Below are 23,579 nucleotides of genomic sequence, written 5' to 3'. Positions count from 1 at the left end.
TGTGAGCACTTTGGAACTGCCAGGACAAACCACATAGATCACAGCAAAAAGCACATTTAAATTAAATTCGATTAATAACACAACTGCATCTGAACGTCAAGTGAAGTATTTGTTTTTGCTTGCAGGTGCTGAATGTACAGCTACTCCCGCCAAAAGGAGCATCTAGCGCAGTAGATACTAGACTACTTCACTAACTACACAAGATGCACCTTAGCAGGAGTGCAATGTTAATACAATCTTCATGAGGGAATTTTTCTCCCTTGAAGGACCTCCGGCATAATACATTTCTTTCAGAAGATTACAGAACAGTAATCTTCATAATACCTGAGAATAAACAAGAAATAAATGATTAACAGATAAAATAAATCTTATAATTATGTTTTAAAGCATAAATGGTTTATAAAGAATTAGAACATTTAACAAAAGTTATTGCTGAAAGTTTCAAACAGGCCAGTATATGCTTTGAATCTGGTTGCGCGGTATTGCTGGTCCTCAGTGGCGCGCTTTGCTCGTTTTCGCAGGGCCTCTTAAAATGGAGGACCTTCAAGTGAAGATGAAGAAGGCTCTTATCTGCTCTTGTGAAATTAACAAACCTACAAAAACGTCTTCTCCCAAAATATAAACACAAGTCGCATTTAAAAAGTATAGGCCCCTTCAATTCGTGTTTCTAAACATTTCTCAAACTTTCAAAGAGTGTTCTGTTGTTTCGAGACATGCGCAATACGCCAAGACGAAACATTTAGAAACCAAGACGTCCAGGTTTGTCAGACCTCGCTGAAGATGACTATTCGTCTGAATGCACAACAATTGTCCATCAAACTAAGCCTTGGGGTCGGTACCCGATCTACTGCTGGTGTGGCCCATAATTTGTCCCCTCAAGGGAACACACTGTCACACAATCGCAAACACTTCGATGATATAACATGTTTATTACTCCACGCTTAAAGCTTATCTACTGTAAGGTTTTAAATAAATATTTTACATCAGAGTGAGTGTTTTCAAGAGGAAATTAACTCTTTGATCAGGCGACATTTTTCAGGATGACAAAACTGGGTTAAGTGTGACGAAATATTTGACTCTACATTTGAGCTCCAATGACGGGCGTTTACATATATTTTCCATAACTAGTTTACCATTGGTTAAATACAGTCCAAGAGACTAAAACCACTACAATATCTCACATGAGTTAAGGTTTAGTTAGACTGATCCGTATTATGGAAAAGTGTGGAGGAGCCACGTGACATTCACCAATACATTCAATTGTGTGTTTACGTCCATAAACTAAAGAGTCAGAGGGTTTGAGCTAAACGCGTAATTCTCGTTACTATAAAGTTATTAAACTCTGGATAATTTGAAAACAGGCTCCAGAATAATTTTATTCAACAAGGTACGTGCAATGAGAACCCGCCTGAACAAAACTGTTAATAACTAAATATGAATTCGCTAATTATCTGGCGTAATTGCTTCATTTCCTTTCCAAAAACAATCAGAACAGATTTACAGAATCATACACATTAAATTATTTATATTTCTCTGACATAATCCACCAAATTTGCTGCTACCATTTGGTTAAAAAACGAATTTAAACTTACATGCGTGCTCAGTAAAGACAACGAAACACCTCCAAATACTATCTAAGCGCTCAAGATTCCATTAATTGATCACTGTCCTCCAAACGGCTGCAGTGTGTGTGTGCATACACGACATTGTCTGTTAGCTTCCCAGCTGCTCCAAACACAAAGCCACCGACAAACATTGCTACAATCTCAAAGTTTCCATCCACAATCATCCCTCGCCACAGTGCAGACCCACTCATGAACTCTGGCCACGACGCCAATCAGTTGACGCGTTGAAGGCCTCCGCGGAACTTAATTCGCGCGGAACCTCCGAGTTGTTTGGGATCATCAGGTTGGAGAAGGTTTACGAAAGAGGCGCGAACGTCTCGTCATGTGATGATGGGCCTGCCGAGCCGCCTCCTCCCCAACTCAACTCATTCAATCCCCCCACAACTCACATCCGTTCTCACCAGATTGACATAATTGCTCTGAGTGCTACTTTGTCTTTATTTGGCGCACAGACATTATAGAGCAATCAAAACTAGTGCTTAGAAAAAATCAGTGTATTAATAATGTCATAAATGTATTATCTTCTTCTTGACAAAACCTTTTCTCTAGTTTAAGACAGTAAATTCATGTAGGCTTGGCAGTGCCTCCAAAACAATCACAACAACCTCCTACACTGTGGGAGAGAAAAACCTGTGAGAAAATTTGGTGCATTGTTTTCCTTGCAAAGTAAATAAAAAGTGAGAAAGAAAAAAAATGCATATAATTAATTTATAAGGAATTATCATATATGTAATAGGAACTGTAATATTTACAAAAATCAAACTTCCTGTTACTTTAACAGCCTGGTTAATGCAATGTGTCAACTCTATTTGGAACAGACATTTGTGTATTAATGAAATAGTTTGCATAACCTTTTGGCTTGGGGAGAGTGATGAAGGCATTTTAAGGTCTCCAAACCTTACTGGGCAGATGTTTCATGTTCTATCCTTGTTGCTACTCAAGACAGACGACAAAATGTTATGTCATGCATGTAATTGTAGAGCATCCATTTTTTTCTTGCATGGGGGTGGAGGTGAAGTAAAGTCTCCAAAAAGTCTCTCTTTAAATCTGTCCATACATTGAAACAACTTGTAATACTGCAAACAATGGGATTGTCCTGGAATAGCTCAAGACATAATATATATTCTAAAAGTTACCCAAACCTATTTTAAAGTGTGCAATGCTCTCTTTTTGGCTTAGCTGTCCCATAAATCCTGTGGCCGGACAGACAGAAGGCTTCAATGACCTCTGACCCCAGTTCCCTCAACCCCCACTTCTCCACAGTGGGCTATTGTATTAGGCTTCAAAGATAATTTTCCCTCAGCATTCCCACATAATTTTATCTACAGGCTAGAATCATCTTGTGTGTTTATTGTTGAGTCTGTTTCTAAAAAGTATACACAATAATTGTTCAAACATTCAAGCATTTTTTTTAAAAGACAGAGAATTGAACATGTTCCTAAGCAGATTTGAAGTAAAAATTATTATTAGACAGAGGCTATTTGCAATATGTGCAAATAGTGATGCTATTTACACTATAGTATATACTATTTTCACTAAGTTTAAAAAGCAACAAAACTTCTTTGCACTAAGTGCAAATAGCATTAGATGCTGTTTGCACTCTAGTGCAAATAGTGGCAGATAGTCTTACGCCCCTATTTAAATAGTAACATACAGTATAGTGGCATCACTGCAGCATTTTTATTGTGTTTATTTGGAGTCACTCAGACACACTACACCAACCCCTACCTTACAAAAATTAATCATGCTGTACTGCAGTAACCATTGTGTCATCATGGTATTTTTCTAGTAAAATCATAGTAACCACAAAATTAAACATGGTTACTATTAACTACTATTAACAACATGTTACTGCAGTAACACCATGGTAAGTACCTCAGAACTATTTAGTTTCCACCAAAACACATGGTTACTACAATATTAAAACAGTAAAACAATGGTTAATTTTATCCAGATCAAATCCTTCTCTCAACTCCCGATCTTCACAGTGACCAAATCACTATGAGGAATTTCTTTGTCAAGGGGTGGGATTCGAACCTGGATCTCCAGCGTTACAACACAAACACTTTCCATTGGTACACTCAGAGCTACTAATAGCTGCACATGAGAGTGCAGTTTGTCGTAAATCCTGTGTTTCCACCAGATTATTAGAGCGCAAATAGTCACTTAGTTATCCAATATCTTAATCCACTAAATGTCTAACCCGATAACCAGTTTAATGTCTCTGCCCCATCGTGATAAATTCAGATATGCCTGCCTTCATTTGATCATCTGTTGATCCCAAATAAATCTGTCCTGGCTGTCTTGTGTTTGGTCTGAGCAGTGGTGGGCGGAGTTAGTAATGTCTGCTAAATGTCTGTCTAAAGATGAGCTATTTGCACTTAGTATGAATAGACACTCCGTAAATATTAACCTTTTAATGGATGACAATGCCATTTTTGAATGTAACTGTATTCTAATAACCAATGATTTAAATTGTAAATGTAGTGGAATACAGTCAATTATATTTTGTATTTTAAATTCGTAATCCCATTACATGTTTTTTTACTGTTTATTTTACCAATAAAATTTTACTGTTTGTATTATCATATCAACATTATCCATTCTGGCACATAGGTACCACTACAAAAGACGAGAATCTTCAGAATCATCCTCTGAATTAATAAAAATACTATTTGAAATTCATCTTGAATTTATCAGTCTAATATAAATCCCAATTCCATGGTTTTCCACATCAAACAACTTAAAATCTCAAAGAATATTTAAAACCAGCAGACATCTTTCACTCTGATTTGCAAGCTTAAAGGTATAGTTCACCCCCAAATTATCTAATAATTTATTCACCCTCATGCCATCGCAGATGTGTATGACTTTATTTATTCTGCAGAACAAAAATTACGTTTTTTAGAATAGTATTTCAACTCTGTAGGTCTTCATAATGCAAGTGAATGGGTCCCAAAATAGTGAAGCTCCAAAATGCATATAAAGGCAGCATGAGAGTAATCCATAAGACTCCAGTGGTTAAATCCATGTCTTTAGAAGTGATATGATAGGTGTGGGTGAGAAGAATTCAATATTTAAGTCACTTTTACCATTAATTCTCCTCCCTGCCCAGTAGGTTGCTATATGCATGAAAAATGCATATCGGCAAAAATAAAAGAAGAATGTAAACATGTAAGTGGAGAATGATAGTAAAAAAAGGACATAAATATTGATATTTTTCTCATGCACACCTATCATATTGCTTCAGAAGGCATGGATTAAATCACTGGAGTCTAGTGGATTTATTTTATGCTGCCTTCACGTCCTTTTAGGACCTTCAGATTTCTGACCACCATTTACTTGCATTGTAAGGCCAACAGAGCTGAAATATTCTTCTAAAAATCTTTGTGTTCAGCAGAAGAAAGAAAGTCATATACAATAAATGATGAGAGAATTTTTGGGTGAACTATCCCTTCAATGATGCATTATAGATGCTCGTAATTCTTTATATTTAAATGAACATTTATGTTCTATATTACTGTTACTTTATCACTTCTGCAACAAATAAATTGGTATCTTACATAAATAAATGAGGTATAAAAATCCTTGTGGCTTAACATTTGTATTTACAGACCAAATATGTATTTTTAAGTAAAATTTAAGACATTTTAAGACCTTTTTCAAGACCTGAACAAATAAAATGAATTCTGTATCCTATACCAAAACAAAGCATAACAAGCCCACACAATCTCAAAATAAATTATGTATCACAGACTCTTCTTAAACAGGCAGGGGCACACATTCAACTTGCCTTGTGTGTTTTCCACATATATCACATTAAATGTGATATATATATATATATATATATATATATATATATATATATATATATATATATATATATATATATATATATATATATATATATATAGGTTTATGCACCTATATATTAATAAATAATACAAATTAGAGGTCAACCGATATTAGATTGTGCTGATTCGAAAATGTGTTGAAAGCCAGTTAGTCTGCCAATATTTTTTTATTTATTTTTTAATTGGTAGCCTATGTTAAATGTTCTTAGTCTTTTCTTCCTGTGATGGGGACTCTTATTTTGAAATGTTTGCGCTTCACTGCTTCCAGATGCTCATTCAAACAAATAAATCAACAATAAAGGAAATAAAATGTGCACTCCTACAATAATCTATAATGTATTATAATATAAACAATTAAAAGTAAACATTGGCATATTTCATTATACATTATATTATCATCATAATCGACAGGTGATCATTTGTGATTGCTTGTCATAAATTTCTGATATTGCCTAATGATTGCGAACTGCTCAGCTTGAAACACTCATAAGCCCCTGCATGTGGAGAAAATACAACAGTGCCGTGTTTTCACTTTGAAGTACGCAGGGCATTCATTTATTTAATTAAATCATATTATTTTGAAGTTTATTTATTGTGATGATCACATTAGGTCATATCACGTTTCCCATCTTTCCACCCACAAATTTAAGAACTCTTCAAATAAAATGTAAGAATTTTGTTGTATCATTTCAGATAATTAAGACTTTTTATGACCTTCAATTTAGGAATACTGAATCTAAGACTTTTTAAGAATCTGCGGGAACCCTGTTAGCTACTTTTACACAATCCATTTGGAATATAATGTTCAGATTTGGAGTTTGCCTTGCATTATTAAAGTAACATAGCAATGAGCAAAACTAACGTTTCTCATTACCAAGTTCGGCAAGTTCGGACTTGGCAAGTTCGAGTCCTGGGGAGGGACTGACGCAGTACATTACAGTCATTCTGCAATAGAGTGCCGAAGTTATGACGTCACTTTGTAGGCCAAAACGCGGAAGTGAGTTAGCATTTTAGCACTTCCGGTTCCCTCGCCCTAAAGTCTATGGGTTTTTGCTAAATCGCCTGAAATAAGGTCTGTGGTTAACAAAGCCTCTAAATATTTTCACGTTTTGATCTATGAAATAAAACACACCAGTTATAACCTGCTTGTGGTTTTTTAAACTTTATTGTGTCTTAAAAACGGTGATTGCTAACAAGTTGCTAAAAGGGACTACATCCTTTGGCGGGGATTTTAGACGTCATCATGACAAACAGCCTCACGTTCTTAGAAGTTTACCTTTCAGTTAATATACATAACGTTATATATTTAGTCTTTTCAAATTGTAGTTTTTCCAAATATTTTTGTTTTTCCAAATATTTTTTACACAGGATTCTGTGATTTATAGTGGTTCTCTCCTCGATCTATGGTTTTTCTAACGTCTAAGAAAAAGGACATAAGATTGGAAATTGATACGGCTATAGCTAACGTTAGTACTTATGAGATGGTAAAATCGCGGGTTTTTTTTCTGGCGAATTAGCAAATGGTATGCAAACATACAGTCAAACATAATACAGTGAAAGATAATCTTTAAAGTTTATTTGGGGCACAATGATCAGGCATAATAATCTTAATCACAAAGAAAATAATATTAAGGTTTATATAAACTAACAAAATAATAAACGAATAAATAAAACATTAACAAAAGATTTTAAAAAAAATCTCAGAGAGGCACGCATAAACAAAATTAGTTTCTAACATTTTTGGAAAAAACGAATGGGCAATATTTCTCATGAAAAAGTGGATAAGTGTTCATACACAGTGCAGATCATAATGAGCGAGCGTGTTTTTTAAATAAAGGTTGAGGAAGCTTGATGATGACGTTGATCCGCGACCATGGTGTGCTGTAGTCCGTTTATAGCCTACCGTTAGCATTCTATATCTGACGGCTTTATTTAGGCTTCAAAATGTATACATTTTGGATTAACTTGTAAATATTATCTTGATAGACAAAACGTGTAAGGGTCACAACTCTTTGTTGAACACAGATCTTATTTTTTGTGATTTTCCAAAAGTCTATGGGGAAAATGCATAGCTTTTCGATCGAGGGAACCCATGCGCCGCTAACTTCCGTTTTGGCCTACAAAGTGACGTCATAACTTCGGCACTCTATGGGAACAGCGGCGCACTATATGATGTCACCATCTCAGCTGATCTTTTATCTTAACTGTAATGCATATTTACAATAAAACGAAATATGATATAAAACACAACTCGGTCTCTTTTCGTTTTCATTTAAAACATATTAATATGTATGTATTTTGAGTGTTTCTGGATCTGTAGCCTACATAGGAAAGACAGTGGTGGGGGAAAAGTTTGTCGTTGGTGGATGAAAGAGGAGAAACAAAAGAATGTGTTCGTAATTACTAAAGATGAATACGTATATTTTTAAAATGTTTAACTTTTCAAAATAACTCTAAAAGTAGAGTTTACTTGCATAGAACAAAGCACGTGAATTTAAGCATTTGAAACCCTGCCGCCAGGAGGCGCAAAGCGTTTGATGCTCCCGTACCATAAACAGGAAGTTGTGCTCCCTGGACAGGTGCCGCAGACAGACACCGGCTGTCTGTAAGCATCGACCGCTCAGCAATTTTCATGATATCGACACGTGGGTGTGAGAAAATACCCACAGTTTACGAGTAACTTTGCACGTTTCACTAATGCGTTTAGCTCTGCCAGGCACGACATTCAAACAGCTCTAACATGGTGGGTAAGAGAGGGTTGAACGTCCCCTGAAATTACTGATTGAAAATATTTTTCTCTGTGTCATACTAAGTAACAACTTAACCAATAGCTTACGTGGAGAATGGAAATCACTCAGGAAAATACTACTACTACTACACATGAGTCAGCACCATCATCCAGAGGTGATGATGATCATTGGGTTGAGAAACTGTTTCCTCCTCATTTCACTTTCCAAAACCTGCTGGAGAACAAAAAACACAACAGCAGCTCAATAAAGCCATGGTCAACCCACTCCAAAGACATGGATGAAACCCATAAGAGCAACATAAGGCAGATCTACCTGACTGCTTTGAAAGACGTGCAACACAGTGAGAGACTGCAGAAGACAGAGTCCTTGGCAAAGACAATTATCAGGCAGGAGCAGTGTGAAGGAGCAACTCCAGATAATCATACCAACCACAATCCACATACAAGTGAGAGTCCAGATGAGAGAAAGAACTGCATTTGGAATGAGATGGACATCACCAAACTACGGACTAGTTTTGCAGAGATGGAGAGGGACATACGGCACCTGAAGCAACAGCTCAGATGTACAGAGGAGCAGTTGAAGGCAGAAAGTGAACAGAAGAGGAGGCTGGAGGAAGAGTTAAGCCTATCCAGAAAAAAGGCAGCACGCCAGGCACTCGTGATAAATGAGCTAAAGACAGAAAGCCAAACAATGAATGTTCAGCTACACAATCTTACTATACAGTTGAAGGAAAGGCAGGAGATGCAGACAGGTGGGGGACATCTTTGAGAAAAGCAAAAGAGGACATGCAGCAGATTGAACAGGAGCGCTCCAATCTGGCATGGGAACTGGAACGAGTGCAAGCACAGCAGAAGACCGAAGGAAACAGGCTGAAAAAGGCGGCTCGGATAGAAAATTAGGCTGCTCTTCTAAGGGTACAGAGAGAGCTGGAGCAGGCCTAGGTTGAACTGTGTGTGGAGAGGGAGAATGATGCATGCAGCCAGGCGGCTCTTGCTCAGACACTTCAATAGCCAATCATATTTGGAGTCTCATAACAATATATGTTTTTGACTCTGATCTATGTGATGCTTCCATCTAATTACTGTACTAAAATAATTTAATGGGGAAGTAAATATAGCAGAAAATATTAAATACTTTCTACTTTGAATAAGTTAGTTTAATCGTGAACGTGAAAATATGAAGTAAATTCTACATTTGTACTCAATTCAAATATGTAAATTGAATGAACTTAAATATTATTTATGATTGATAATTATGTTTACAATACTTCATTAAGTATCAGTCCTAAAGTAGAAAACCTTGTCATATGTATGTACTAATTTAAGTGAATTTCACTGGTAAATATGATGTAACTTGACTTTTCGAAGCTGGTGTTCCATTTACATTTATGCATTTGGCAGACGCTTTTATCCAAAGTGACTTACAGTGCACTTATTACAGAGACAATCCCCCTGGAGCAACCTGGAGTTAAGTGACTTGCTCAAGGACACAATGGTGGTGGCTGTGGGGCTCGAACCAGCAACCTTCTGATTAACAGTTATGTGCTTTAGCCCACTACACCACCACCACCACTAACTGTTGTTACATTTGGTAACTTTTTGTTTTGTGAAGTCTGAAGATAAACTTCTCAAAATAACCTGTTCATGTTTAAAAATAATTTATATTATATATATATATATATATATATATATATATAATCTGTTGATTGTTAGCATCATGTTCAGGTATGTGTGTGCAATTCTGTATCTTATTTTTTTTTTATCTCCAAGTAATGCAAGGTTATGTTGTCTAATAGACTACATAGCATGCACTAAGTTGGCATCCATATGTCATGTGGTACATGCCCAACTTTAAAAAAAAAAAAACAAACATTGAAATGCTAGAACACTTTTAAAAGCATGCCTTAATTCATTGCTCGAGTAAAATGTACTTGAGATCTGTTCAATTTACTAGCAATTTCTGCTTGGAAATGCCTACTTTTTTTTAAGAGAACCATACCACTTTTTCCCCCCAGTGTGCTTCGGCTATAACATGACTGTAATAAAAGCACTATTGTAATTGTAAACATGAACATGGTAAGTATAAGACATTTCACATTCCAGTAATAATATCCTGCATTTAATTTATTCAAATAAAAACTTCACAAAAGGAGTGCCATTGTTAATTTTATTTTCAGTATGCGTCCACACTTTTTAAATAAAACTTTATGTACATATATAATCCTCTCCCACAGTGGAAAAATTAGCAAAAAGGCAGAGTGAAAATTAAGCATAGCATTATCGAACTCTTAAGTTAATATAAGGTGGGTATAATCCCAAGTTATAAGAATAACTTATCAAACATGTTATTTTAGATCTCTTTATCCAAGATCACCATCACTACATGGGGAATCTAAAGGCTCAAAGCTTTAATAAGATAGTGACATATGTCTCCTTTAAAACCCTGTCAATGGAATAATCACATTTGGCTAAATACTCATTCTTGCACATTTGGTATTAAGTGACATTTAATGAAACAATGGAAATATTTTGTTATGGATATCTGTAGAACCTTTGGTAAAAAAAAAAAAAAAAGCATTGTATGCGATTTCACACTTGGTGCAGTTTATAATAGCACAAAAAGGCAGCTCACTTGGCCCCCCAAAAAATAATTTTCACAAGCAAATCATACCACTTCCAAAAACATCTTTGCTGTTGGTTATGTGCTAACTGAAACTGTTGTATCAAAGCATAAGCCACACCGACATTTGGATTAATCAATTAAAAACCTATTAGAGTGAAACTGCGGCTCATTAACATAAACACAGTGAGTGCTCTTCTCACACTTGTGACATTGTGTGTACCCATAAGCAAACTGCAAAATGAAATTGTTTCCCTTGTAGGTCCTATCCAGCATTTAAAGACCACAACTTTTCCCTGTTGTGAGGTCTTACTTTTGCTTACATAATTCATACTACTGCCCCACATCCACTATAATGTTGACAAGAAAAGAAAACAGCACTTAGAAACTTAAAACCTATGAGGTATATGAGAAAATAATTTGTGCAAACAGAGTACACATATATATATATATATATATATACTCAATTTAAGTTATGAAGGCTAATGAGTAGAACAGAACTTTTCAGTAGAATGCCTTCTGCATTTAATTAACTTAACTTCCAAGAGGTACTGAAAGGTGCATTCCATAGGAGAACCAAATTGTAGGTACAATCAGGTATTTTAAGAATATAACTTGTGTTACCACAGTTTTGGCTCATTCAAGTTTAACAGTGCAGGACATGAAGTATTGTACTCGATGGTCTTTCTCTATTGCAACCATCTGTTAATGGCTTCATTGGCTTGTCTAAGCTGGTCATTAAAATGCAGCACGAGGAATGTTAAGACACCCCAGCTCTAGCAGTTGACATCCTTTTAATGTTACAGTGTGTATGTGGAGGTTTTCACATCTTGCACTGTAATTGTGTACCAACTATTTTTACATTGCTGAAGTCTAAGAAACCTGATTTCCTTCCATGGTTCATATAAACTGAGAAAATATTTAAATTGGTTTTGTTTTTAAACAATGTTTGAAAACTGAAATAAAAACTAGTCTTCCTAAGGTGTTAACCCAAGCAAAAGCAGAATACTACTACATATCCAATGTTGTAGATAAATATAATAGATTCAAATAATAGTTTCATATAGATTCATGTAATAGAAGACCCAGAATGACCAAGCTACTTAAATAAGTCATCCAATTAAAATGAAAATTGAGTGCAGCATCCAACAACTAAACTCTATGGGTTATTTTCTATTTATTAATTTTTTAACAAATATAAGGTCTCGCTTTATTGGACCATAAGACACATTTTCTGGAGATACTCTACTGAAATGCTGTAATTTTCCCAACTAGGTTAAACACGTAATTTTATCTAGTTGAATGAGTTAATGTATAGTTTGTTTGTTTGTTTGTTTTTTGCAACATTTAAAAATTTTAAAATGCTTTCTTTAGCATTTTGTTTTCTTTCACATGCTAAGAGTCTGGCACTAATGGTGGACCTGGAGCAAAGCTACCAGATTTAGTGCAAATTTGCCAAGCCATACAGTAAAGATTAATAAGAAGTATATTGGTAAAAGTTTGCAAAGATGTACTATTAAATCTGTGACTATAGGAAATTACTTTGCAGGGCACTAACAATTGTCTTAGAATTATCAATATTGCTATTTAATATATTTTTATTTGGGGTATAAATGGAGTGCTTGGGTTCCACTTGTTCCACTTTTGATGGCAAAAGCCTGATTGCCCCCCAGTACAGGGAAAAATGCAGTTTGCACATACTAACATCTTCTCTACCCATTTCAGAGGCTGGATGTAAAGAGATTTAGTCCAAGCTATGCCTTTCCTACTTCCTTTGACTTATTTCGTTTTCCCTCCCATCTAATTCTCACCCACATAAACCACATTACTAGACAAAGTCTGTGGTTCGATGTTCCCATTTTCTTCTATTAGGACTCCTCTGGAGGTGCAGGCCGTTTGAGGTCCCGAATTTGCTTAACGAGATAGTTCTTCTCATCACAGAACTGCTCGTCCTCAGAACGGTCTGTCTGAAAGTGGCTCAGAAAGTCCACCAGCTTGGACTGGTTCTTGAGAAGGATGTCCAGCACAGGTTGTGTCTTATTAGGGTTAGCCACAAACACCTGAGAGGGCACAAGAAACCTATTAAAATGCAGTCCAAGTCACTGAATCTAGCCTGGCAACAGACCCTGACCTGTTAACATTCAATGACTACGTTTACATGGACACCAGAAAGTGGCTTATTGTGAGAAAGCTATTTATTGCAAGAAAGTTGTGTCCCGTTTTCATGCACTGTATAAGCGGCATACTCTTTACTCCCATATTCATGCATCTCGGTCAGAAAAGCAGCATGATTTCCCCACGACATGCTTTGAGAGATGTTGCTTCGCTTTATTTACAGATATTCCACAGTGGTTGCTGTTTGTTTCCTTATCTTTCCATCCCTATATACAGTGGAACTGCACTGCAATAGTGCAGTTTCCGTCTTACGTCAAACTCAGGGATTCCCCCAACAAACAAGCACAAACATATTCGAACACGAAAGGAGTTGATATTTTACACTGGTGTGTATGAATAGGTATTGTTTAAAGTGTATGTGCTTTTCCCACTGTACACCTAGAAAGTTTGAATTATCTGCTGTGTTGAACTGTTGTTGGGCTCCATTTTATGACGTTAGTTATACAGTCCTTTCATGCACATGCCCACACCCACTCTTCAAAAACCTATATAAGTAGTATTGCAGTAGTTTCCATTAATAAAGTAGCCTATTTAATTCACTGACTAAAGCTTTCAGAATAGGCATTATAATATGATTATTTCATATACAGGTGAAACTCGAAAAATTAGAATATTGTGCAAAAGTTCATTAATTTCAGTAATTCAACTTAAAAGGTGAAACTAATATATTATATAGACTCATTACAAGCAAAGTAAGATATTTCAAGCCTTTATTTGATATAATTTTGATGATTATGGCTTACAGCTTATGAAAACCCCAAATTCAGAATCTCAGAAAATTTGAATATTACATGAAATCAATAAAAAAAAGGATTTTAAATACAGAAATGTCGGCCCTCTGAAAAGTATAATCATGCATATGTACTCAGTACTTGGTTTGGGCCCCTTTTGCATTAATTACTGCCTCAATGCGGCGTGGCATGGATGCTATCAGCCTGTGGCACTGCTGAGGAGTTATGGAAGACCAAGATGCTTCAATAGCGGCCTTCAGCTCTTCTGCATTGTTTGGTGTCATGTCTCTCATCTTTCTCTTGGCAATGCCCCATAGATTCTCTAATGGGTTCAGGTCAGGCGAGTTTGCTGGCCAATCAAGCACAGTAATACCATGGTCATTGAACCAGGTTTTGGTACTTCTGGCAGTGTGGGCAGGTGCCAAGTCCTGCTGGAAAATGAAGTCAGCATCTCCATAAAGCTTGTCTGCTGAAGGAAGCATGAAGTGCTCTAAAATGTCCGGTAGAGCGGCTGCGTTGACTCTGGACTTAATAAAGCACAGTGGACCAACACCAGCCGATGACATGGCTCCCCAAACCAACACAGACTGTGGAAACTTCACACTGGACTTCAAGAATCTTGGATTGTGTGCCTCTCCATTCTTCCTCCAGACTCTGGGACCTTGGTTTCCAAATGAGATGCAAAATTTGCTCTCATCAGAAAAGAGGACTTTGGACCACTGAGCAACAGACCAGTTCTTTTTTCTTTAGCCCAGATAAGACGTTTGACATTTGAAGCCCATGTCCAGGACCCGTCTGTGTGTGGTGGCTCTTGATGCAGTAACTCAGTCCACTCCTTGTGAAGCTCCCCCACACATTTGAATGGCCTTTTCCTGACAATCCTCTCCAGGCTACGGTCATCCCTGCTGCTTGTGCACCTTTTTCCTTCCACACTTTTCCCTTCCACTTAACTTTCTATTAATGTGCTTTGATACAGCACTTTGAGAACATCCAACTTCTTTTGCAATTACCTTTTGAGGCTTTCCCTCTTGTGGAGGATGTCAATGATGGTTTTCTGCACAACTGTCAGGTCAGCAGTCTTCCCCATGATTGTGAATTCAACTGAACCAGACTGAGAGACCATTTAAACCCTTTGCAGGTGTTTAGCTGATTAGGGTGTGACACTTTGAGCCTACAATACTGAACCTTTTCACAATATTCTAATTTTCTGAGATTCTGAATTTGGGGTTTTCATAAGCTGTAAGCCATAATCATCAAAATTATATCAAATAAAGGCTTGAAATATCTTACTTTGCTTGTAATGAGTCTATATAATATATTAGTTTCACCTTTTAAGTTGAATTACTGAAATTAATGAACTTTTGCACGATATTCTAATTTTTCGAGTTTCACCTGTATAAACCTATTTTTATTGATTTTCCAGAAAACTCTTACTATATTGTGATATATATCGTTATTGTGATATAAAATTACTCATATTGTTATAAGATTTTGGTCATATCGCCCACCCCTACCTGGAATAAACCATTTTCTTAAGTGCATGTAAACATAGTCAATGAGTGAGGGTACAATTGGGCCATGGGACCAGTCAGCTGTTGAACGTGGAATGTAATTAGAGTATGTAGAGGAAAAAGCAGACCAGGACCAAGTTCTATTCATTTAGATAACTTAAAATGCAAACATGTACATAAAAACACACATAAACAAGCAATACATTTAAACAGACCACACACACACACACACCTTAAAAACATGAAAGGCTTCAAACTGGATGTTGCGGCTGTTGTCTCTCAACATGTTCATCATCAGCTTCAGGTTCTCAGCTCGACTGATGAATTTAGTCATGACTGTAAAGTTGTGTCTGTCCAGCAGCAATTCTCCAAGGAGCTGGACATCAATTGATGGTCAGTTATAACACACTTATATGCCAAAAAAAAGAATGAAGCCAAACCACCCAATATAGGTATGTAGTTATTCAATTATTTAAAAATATGTGGCTACCCAAATTACAGATGACTTAAACTAACTTCCATGTATAGATTCTTACAGCAGAATTTCTGCCTTTAGGGGTTAAATACCATTACAGCCTTGAATTATTGAAAACATATGCATTGCAAAAAATACTTACCTTTAGAGACTGACGCTTGGTGACATAATTCTCAGAATGCAGCAGCTTTTCATACTCTGTGAACACCTAAAACGTAATGAAATTATTAAAGTATAATACTAAGCACATTCTGTCCGTGGAGTGGAACAGGCAGAATCACTTATACACAAGCCCTTCCAAATGAATTATTGGGAAACAAGAGTAACTCACTCGGTCATAATTTGTTTCCAAGAAATCTGCACACATGATCTTGTGTCTAGTCAGGAGATCCTAAAAACAAAGTCAAACTTGAGGTAAATGTACTTTCTTTCATTAGGTTTATCGATTCCATGTTGATATAAAATAAATAATAAATAACCTTAACCATTCATATAACATTTCCAGTTTCCAGTAAAATGATAAAATACCATATATAGCTGTTTTTCCTAAATTCAAGGTCCATTTTTTCCTTTTTGTCAAACAGTGTTCAACAGCAAGTCAAAACCCCACAAAATGGATGCTGAACTGTTTAAATGACACACCTTGAAGGAGGCAAATGCATCTGAGGCAATGTCGAAGGTAGATAGCTCCACATAACTAAAGAATGAAAAGAATTCCTCAGAAAACAAAACAGTTCGGGCCAGAGGTTCATGGCGGAGACATTCCCTCAGCATCATGCCACAATTAAGAGCCACTTCTGGAGTTTCATAGCTGGATTTAAGAGAAAAATCCCTTGTTATTTCTCTTACATAAAACAACTCAATTTGATTGTGTGTCTGTGTATGCATACTACCCAAAAAGTAATAATAATTTAGCCATCATTTGACACAATGTCAATAAGTGTCAATAACTACATGTCTGCTGTAAAAGCTGGACACTACTGGCAGCTCAGCCATATTGACAGGAAATGGGAAATTTGTGGTCCTAAAATAACTGTACAACCACAGAGTCCCATAACATCAATTGGAAAAGCAAGGCTAATCAATGTCTTCTGAAAATGTTGAGCCATGGCTATGCCCTGTGGTCTGGAAACTTACCCATTTAACAGCATGAAGAGGATCTGTGAGTGAGAAGAGATGTACTCCACAGTTGGGGTGCGAGAGCCAATCTGGCGACGTACTATGTTGCTAAACAGATGCACCACATCCTTCTTTCCCTTTGGTGAATCAGAACATAAAATTGTATGTACCTTTTTTGTAAAATTGTATTTTATGAATCAAAAGTGTGGATGAAACGATGTAACTCATTATGTCATTAAAAACAGCAAATAAAGTACTTGTAATCCAAACAAACATTTTTTAAACTTCATAATATTCACCTCAAAATCAATCCTCTGTAGATTTGCTATGAGGGAAATGAGGAGGTTGGTGTTGTACAACTCTTGAGCCAGTTGGGCCACAGCTTCTGTCTGAGGCTCCTTGTCTCCAGTGCCAGACAGCACCTCTTTCAACGACGCTAGATTTTTTGATACTTCCTCTGCAACCTACAGGAGAAACAGTCATTTTTTCTGACTCAGAACATAACCTAAAAAATCCACAGTTGCCTGAAACAAAGGGGTGATTGTACACGCTTCAGATAACATTCAGATGAACGTTAGTTTTTTTTATTTATTTATTTTTTTATGAAAAATTTGACCTTTTCACATTTCTTGCTTTCAGATGCTTCCAGCTTCTCCAAGTATGCCACATGCTCCTTTAGACTCTTGACTATCTCTGCCGGGCTCTTCTGAGACTTCCCAAATGGGAATGGCATGGTGGCTAGCTAGGGTAGGTGTTGGATTTTAAATGATGCCAGAAATGTTTCACCTTGAATAAAACATGAAAATTATTGGGATGCAAAATTTTAAGTTCTTGATGCAAGTTTTGATAAGAATAATGAATAAAGTACCAGTTGGTCATAATGGAAAAATATATTTCCAAAGCAGTTTCTATCAGCCAAATCATTACAGGATGTATAGTGAATTTAGTGCTACACGATTAATCATATGTAATCGCGATGTCAGCCTGTGTGATTATATAACGGCAAAATGCTGCGATTATATTAAATAAATAAGTGCGTGTGTGGACGTGACAGCCCATTCTCTCTGAGAGCTGTTTGCCCATTTTCTACACCGCTAATAAAAAGATGACCAGTCAGTCTCAGTTTAGAGAGTGGCACGTGTGGTCATGTCATGCGAGTTTCCGGTGTTCAGCGTGGAAATCGAGACATATCCAGCTGCAGACCAGCAGCACCACCAGTTTCAGAACCCCAGCGCCAGAACCTGAAGTGAGGGGCGGAGTTATTGACAATGACACAAGCATGGCGGAGAGCATATGGTGAGTTGTGTAACGTTGTCTAACGTTTTTGACATCATGTTGTGAAAAATTATCGCATATATTAAGTTCAGCGTTTATCTGCTAAATATTTAATTTGTGCATAACTTTATCATCTTATTGAAGCTTGAATATGTTGTCATACTTTACTGTATTAAAAAAAAAAATTCTACGGATGGTTTGATACATTTTTGCGTGTTGTAAATGAGCCTTGCGGTGACGTTTTGAAGACATCTTGTGAAGGTGCTAAAGTGTTTGTTCCACGTCCCTCTGTTATATGCATTGTTTGTGAGTTAATGTTACCTTATAGTTGAGGTTTTTTTTTTCCGTTGAGATTATTGTGTGGTGCTTTCATCTCTTGTAGAGACATTTCGAATGAATGAAGACCACAAGGAAAAGGCCCGCAACAATCTCCTGGAACAGTCAGAAGCTTCCAGAGAGCCCTTTCTATTTCATTTTGTGTTCAGGGATGACATGGAGTTATTTTAGCAAGAATGTAAGGACAAAATGGGCCTGAGAGTGAATTCCTCATTTGATACATTTTAAGTTCAATTTATACAGGATTGTCATGATAAAATGGGCCTAGGGGTGAATTGGTCATTTGTTGTATATATTTTTATTGTTTCTTTTAAAATTATGCTGAATTTTCTCTCTTTTTTAGTTTTTTGACATGTTTTATTTTACATAAAGAAAAATGCATGCTGCAAATGTTCTTGTGAAATAAAGTATATTTTATATAAAATGCCCATTAAGTTTCAAGCATTTTTTTTCACCATCATGATCAGGAAGTAACTCTCATAATACAATGAAACGGATAACTATATACAATTATATTACACAAGATCAATGTTTTAAAATGCTTATTGTACTGTACCTTAAAGAATCATTATAACATACGTATAAAGTATGATGTTTCGTTTGTAATAAAAGCAAAGTACTCTCCAAAATGTTAGGTGGCGCTACTCGGTTTCGAACGTAAGCTCCGCCCCTCACTTCAGGTTCTGGCGCTGGGGTTCTGAAACTGGTGGTGTAGCCTACTCTCCAAAACGTTAGGTGGCGCTACTCGGTTTAGAACGTAAGCTCCGCCCCTCACTTCAGGTTCTGGTGCTGGGGTTCCGAAACTGGGGTTCTGAAACTGGTGGTGGTGCTGCGGGTCTGCAGCTGGATACTATTGTGGAAATCAGGTGCAGACCGACACTGAACTGGTGGCCAGAAAAAAAATAACACAGATCACAGCTTGGCAATATATCTTTATTTCATCCTTAATTAAAGTTCATATTATATGGGAGCGTGCCAGGTAAATAAACACAAACTCCAAAACTGTCATTCTCGGTGCGGTCAGAGCCGCCGCGTCAACCAGTCACGGAAGAGACACGATCTGAGCGGGAGACGAGACCGGGAGAGCTATACATTTCTGCTGGGTGATGCGCATTCTAACACGCAGACGCTCGTATCTCACCCCCGCTGACAATTTTGTATTTTGTATTTTTACTAAATATGACTACAATGTCAACAGTTTTCATTGACTAAAACTGCATTAAAAAGCCCAGTAAGCCATACAAAACAAAGCACAATTACAGATGTGTTTGCGAGTGTCGAGCCATATGACAAGTCTTCACAGAGATATAAAGAGACATGATGCACCGTTAGCAAAGTGGGATTTCAGAAAATGATCCACACACTGGACAAGAGGTACCAGCGATAAGTAGAACTTTTTAGAAAGAGGATTTGGAAATACCAGTTGGTCATTTAAAAAAAAAAAAAAAACACAACAGCAACAACAACAACATTTTTAGTGGTTTGAGTGAACCACACTTTTATATCCAGTTTCCTTTTCAAAAGAGTTTATAGAAAGTACATGTTACATCCTGATTAAATGTAAGTTTGTTTGGACAATCTTATTTTCATGAAAATTTGTATGTTTTTATTGTTCTATTTTATTTAGGTGTAATATTGAGAAAATAACAAGTTTGCAGTAATGCAAAGATGTTATTATTTAATTTTGTAAAAATTATTTTAATTTGAAAACACTGCATTTATAGTTGTTGTTGTTGTTGCTAGTTTGTATGTTTGAGTTGAGAAATACACATTTCAGCATTATCAGTAATCTATTTGTGCATTTTCCTTGATAACCAAGCAAGTTGACTCATGATATCATTTGTTTATTATATCGGAATCGCAATATGACTTTCCCCAAATCGTGCAGCCCTAGTATATATCATCAGTAAATAGAAAAACATTTCTTTTTGCTGTTGTAGTTGCTAACAAAACACATTTATAACAATAAAAAAAAAACTTGTTACTTGTTAAAACTTGTCTTTTTCAAGAGTGTTCTGACATTAAAAACAAGCTTAACATGATATTCAAATAAAAATGAAAATTCTCTCATCATTTATTCACCCTCATGCCATCACAGATTTGTATGAATTTCTTTTTTCTGCAGAACATAAACGAAGATTTTTTGAAAAAGATCTCAGCACTGTAGGTCCATTCAATGCAAGTTAATGGTGACCAAAACTTGAAGTACGGTTGGGTATAGATTAGCTTACAGATTTCCCAATTCTGTTCCGATTCACAAGCTCTCGATTCGATTCTAGATTGGTTTCAATTCATTAATTTTACAAATTATATTTTCTCATTAGTTTTTCTATCAAATTGGTCACATTTTAGCTTTTTAAATTTTTTAAAATTCAGTCTATTCCATTAATTAATGTCTTGAAATGTCATAGTTTACAGCCTACAGCTCATGTTCTGTGTATTTATTGTCCTGTGTATATATATTGTCCTGCACTCATCTCACACTGCTGTTTATTGCACTTTATGTAGTCTTGCGTACTGTTCTGTGTTGCACCATAGCCCTGGAGTAACACCATTTTATATATTATATTAAATGTTAATTAAACAGAAAGGGTTTTAAAAGAGACATTATTCAATGACATATAGATCCGTGGATCTTATCTTTGGGCACACAGAACAAGTTAAACCAAACGTACTCCCAATGCGCAGTGAAAGGACCTCTGTGCTAATAACTTCTTGTCCACTATAATACTCAATCACTGGTGAGTGAAATATGAACATTTACCAGCCAGTGGGTAATCACAGAAATTTTTTGTCAAATAGCTTGAGATTTGATTGCACAAGCAAGTGATTTAATTGCATTATTATATAAGGTTTGCCACATAAAGTGAACGATTGATCTTGGGATTTAAGAATCATTATCAAAATAGTTCAATAGAAGACCGCGCAACGCATCAGAAAAACAATATTTTTACCCAGCCCTACTTTGAAGCTCCTAAAAGCATATACATGTAGCATAAAAGTATTCCATAAGACCAGTGATTTAATCAGTCTTCTGGATCAATCTAATCAATTTTGGTTGAGAACAGACCAAAATGCAACCCCTTCTTTCTCTGTATATCTTGCCATTGCAGTCTCTAGGCATGATCATGAAGCTTGATTTAACTTCCTAGTGCTTGACGCATGCACAGAGCGCTAGATGGTGCTAGGAAGTGTAATCGAGCTTGAAATCATGATCACCAAGGAGACAGCAGATGTCAAGGTTTCTAGTGAAAAACTTTAGAGTTATATTGTGGTCTGTTCTCACCCAAAACAATTGATCACTTCTGAAGGCATGGATTAAATCACTGGAGTTTTATGCATTACCTTGATGCTGCTTTTATGTGCTTTTTGGAGCTTCAAAGTTTTAGCCACCATTCACTTGCATTATGTGGACCTACAGAGCTGAAATATTATTCTAAAATGTTTGTTTGTGTTCTGCAGAAGACAAAGTCATACACATCTGGGATAGCAAGATAAGATCATTTTCAATTTTGGATGAATTATTCCTTTATAAGGACCTAATTCCTTAAAACGATATTTATATTTTTTGTTTATTATTATTATAAAAGCATACCAAAACTTTATGAATATCCTATACGGAGAGTATCGAACAAGGACAATTACAAATAAATGTATATTTACCACAGCAAGACACGAATGTTAATTTAATAAAAGAGCGACTGACCAGTTTGTTCAATTTAAAAACTGCTAAAATCCCGCTGAGCTAAGCTAACCTCCACCCAGGACTTATCGATCAACACTTCTCAGGAACTCAGTATTACTCATCTCACTCACTTTATCGTGTACTGTGTCACGCTGTAAGTTTAGCAATGTTTCCGAAAAACAAAACACACAACTGTATATGAAGGACAATAAAACTTATTACTTTTAAATCCTACAGCTGACTGGACATTTAGCCATTTAGCTCGATGGCTAGCGGACTTCAGTGTGGCATGATCATGGCCAGACAAGCTAGAAAAAAGTCATAAAATTGGAAACAAAGCACTTATTTCTGTAACTTTTTCCATCTATATAATCTTTCAGAGTGGATTTTTGTCAGATGGCTCCTACTAATGCCTTGTAAAGTTTCTATTTGACACGCAGTTAGGGCTGAACCTTCCAACTTTTCAATGACATTTTTGACAGTTGATCCAGTTGCGAGTAATAGAAGATAATCCAAACTATGTTTATCCTGAACAGAAAAGTAAATAATCGAGACCCATTTAAAATGAAAACCCGAGAAAATGTTCAATTGAAAACGTCTGTTTGGAGTGCTATGCGCAGGAAGAAAATGACAGACAACATGCCATGCTAAGTGCATGTGTGTTAGCTGGTCGTAGAGGAAAAGCAGAGGCACTTACCGAATATACCAGGACTCAAACGTCTACTGTAAATTCCACTTTAAATACCTCGAACAGGAAACAAGATAAATCGACCTACGAGAACCTAAATAGATATATATTATATGAGTTCAAACAATGACGAGCATGCTATACTTAACTCCCCAAAAGGTTATCCTTCCAGGGTTAGAAACTGCGATTAATTTAGGAGTGGTTGGCTGCTCACACACTTCAAGCGTCTGCCGCTTCACTTTATTAGGGAAGTTGAAGAGAGTTTTTAAACGCCCCCTTTTTTTAATTGACGTGAAATTCTGGCCAATCGGAGCGAGAGACTGAGGCGCACACCATCTAGTGTACAGAAAGTACTGAAAGAGGACATTTTCCCTTTTAATTACGAATGTTACGTGATTAACATATTTCTTCAGTTCAACCATATGTAAATAAATATATGCGTGAATATTTAAGTAAAGGTCTATATGCAATTACAAATCCTAATGTGTTTTTTTTCTTCACCTTAATTACATTTAAAATGTAAATCCTAAAACATTAATAACAATTCTTAAGTTTAAAACATTTTCCCAACAGATGCTGAATATGGAGGACGAAACCTGTAAAAATAATAAATACATAAATAAATAAATACACACATTCGATCGTAAATAATAATAATAACTAATGAAAAGGGTGAAGACATATACAAATAAACAAACAAATAAATACAGGCACCCATCAAATCAAAATAATACAT

The 23,579-nt window shown here is 36.2% G+C and overlaps 1 protein-coding gene across 1 annotated transcript; it reads right to left on the bottom strand.

Moving 5' to 3' along the window:
- Window positions 1-11,801: 11,801 nt before the first annotated feature.
- cab39l1 (calcium binding protein 39, like 1) lies at window positions 11,802-23,076 on the bottom strand. Its single transcript, XM_052150278.1, has 9 exons — window positions 22,853-23,076; window positions 17,476-17,645; window positions 17,159-17,323; window positions 16,878-16,996; window positions 16,383-16,551; window positions 16,072-16,131; window positions 15,883-15,948; window positions 15,498-15,641; window positions 11,802-12,908 (listed from the first exon to the last, which is right to left on the bottom strand). The coding sequence occupies exons 2-9, from the start codon at window positions 17,590-17,592 to the stop codon at window positions 12,717-12,719; spliced, it is 1,032 nt and encodes a 343-aa protein (XP_052006238.1). The 5' UTR covers window positions 17,593-17,645; window positions 22,853-23,076; the 3' UTR covers window positions 11,802-12,716.
- Between the last annotated feature and the right edge of the window lie 503 nt (window positions 23,077-23,579).

This window comes from Xyrauchen texanus, chromosome 19 (genome assembly GCF_025860055.1).
Source record: "Xyrauchen texanus isolate HMW12.3.18 chromosome 19, RBS_HiC_50CHRs, whole genome shotgun sequence".
In the NCBI taxonomy this organism is placed as follows: Eukaryota; Metazoa; Chordata; class Actinopteri; order Cypriniformes; family Catostomidae; genus Xyrauchen; species Xyrauchen texanus.
The sequence above is the reverse complement of the archived record's forward strand: the minus strand, read 5'-3'. Positions and strand labels throughout refer to the sequence as shown.

What these genes read in the sequence shown, in the direction of transcription:
- cab39l1 (XM_052150278.1), bottom strand. Translation starts at nt 17,592, where the DNA reads ATGCCATTCCCATTTGGGAAGTCTCAGAAGAGCCCGGCAGAGATAGTC. An exon ending in TACAGAGGATTGATTTTGAG is followed by an intron (nt 16,997 to 17,158) that starts GTGAATATTATG and finishes GATTCACCAAAG; the next exon opens with GGAAAGAAGGATGTGGTGCA. An exon ending in CTCTTCATGCTGTTAAATGG is followed by an intron (nt 16,552 to 16,877) that starts GTAAGTTTCCAG and finishes TCTTAAATCCAG; the next exon opens with CTATGAAACTCCAGAAGTGG.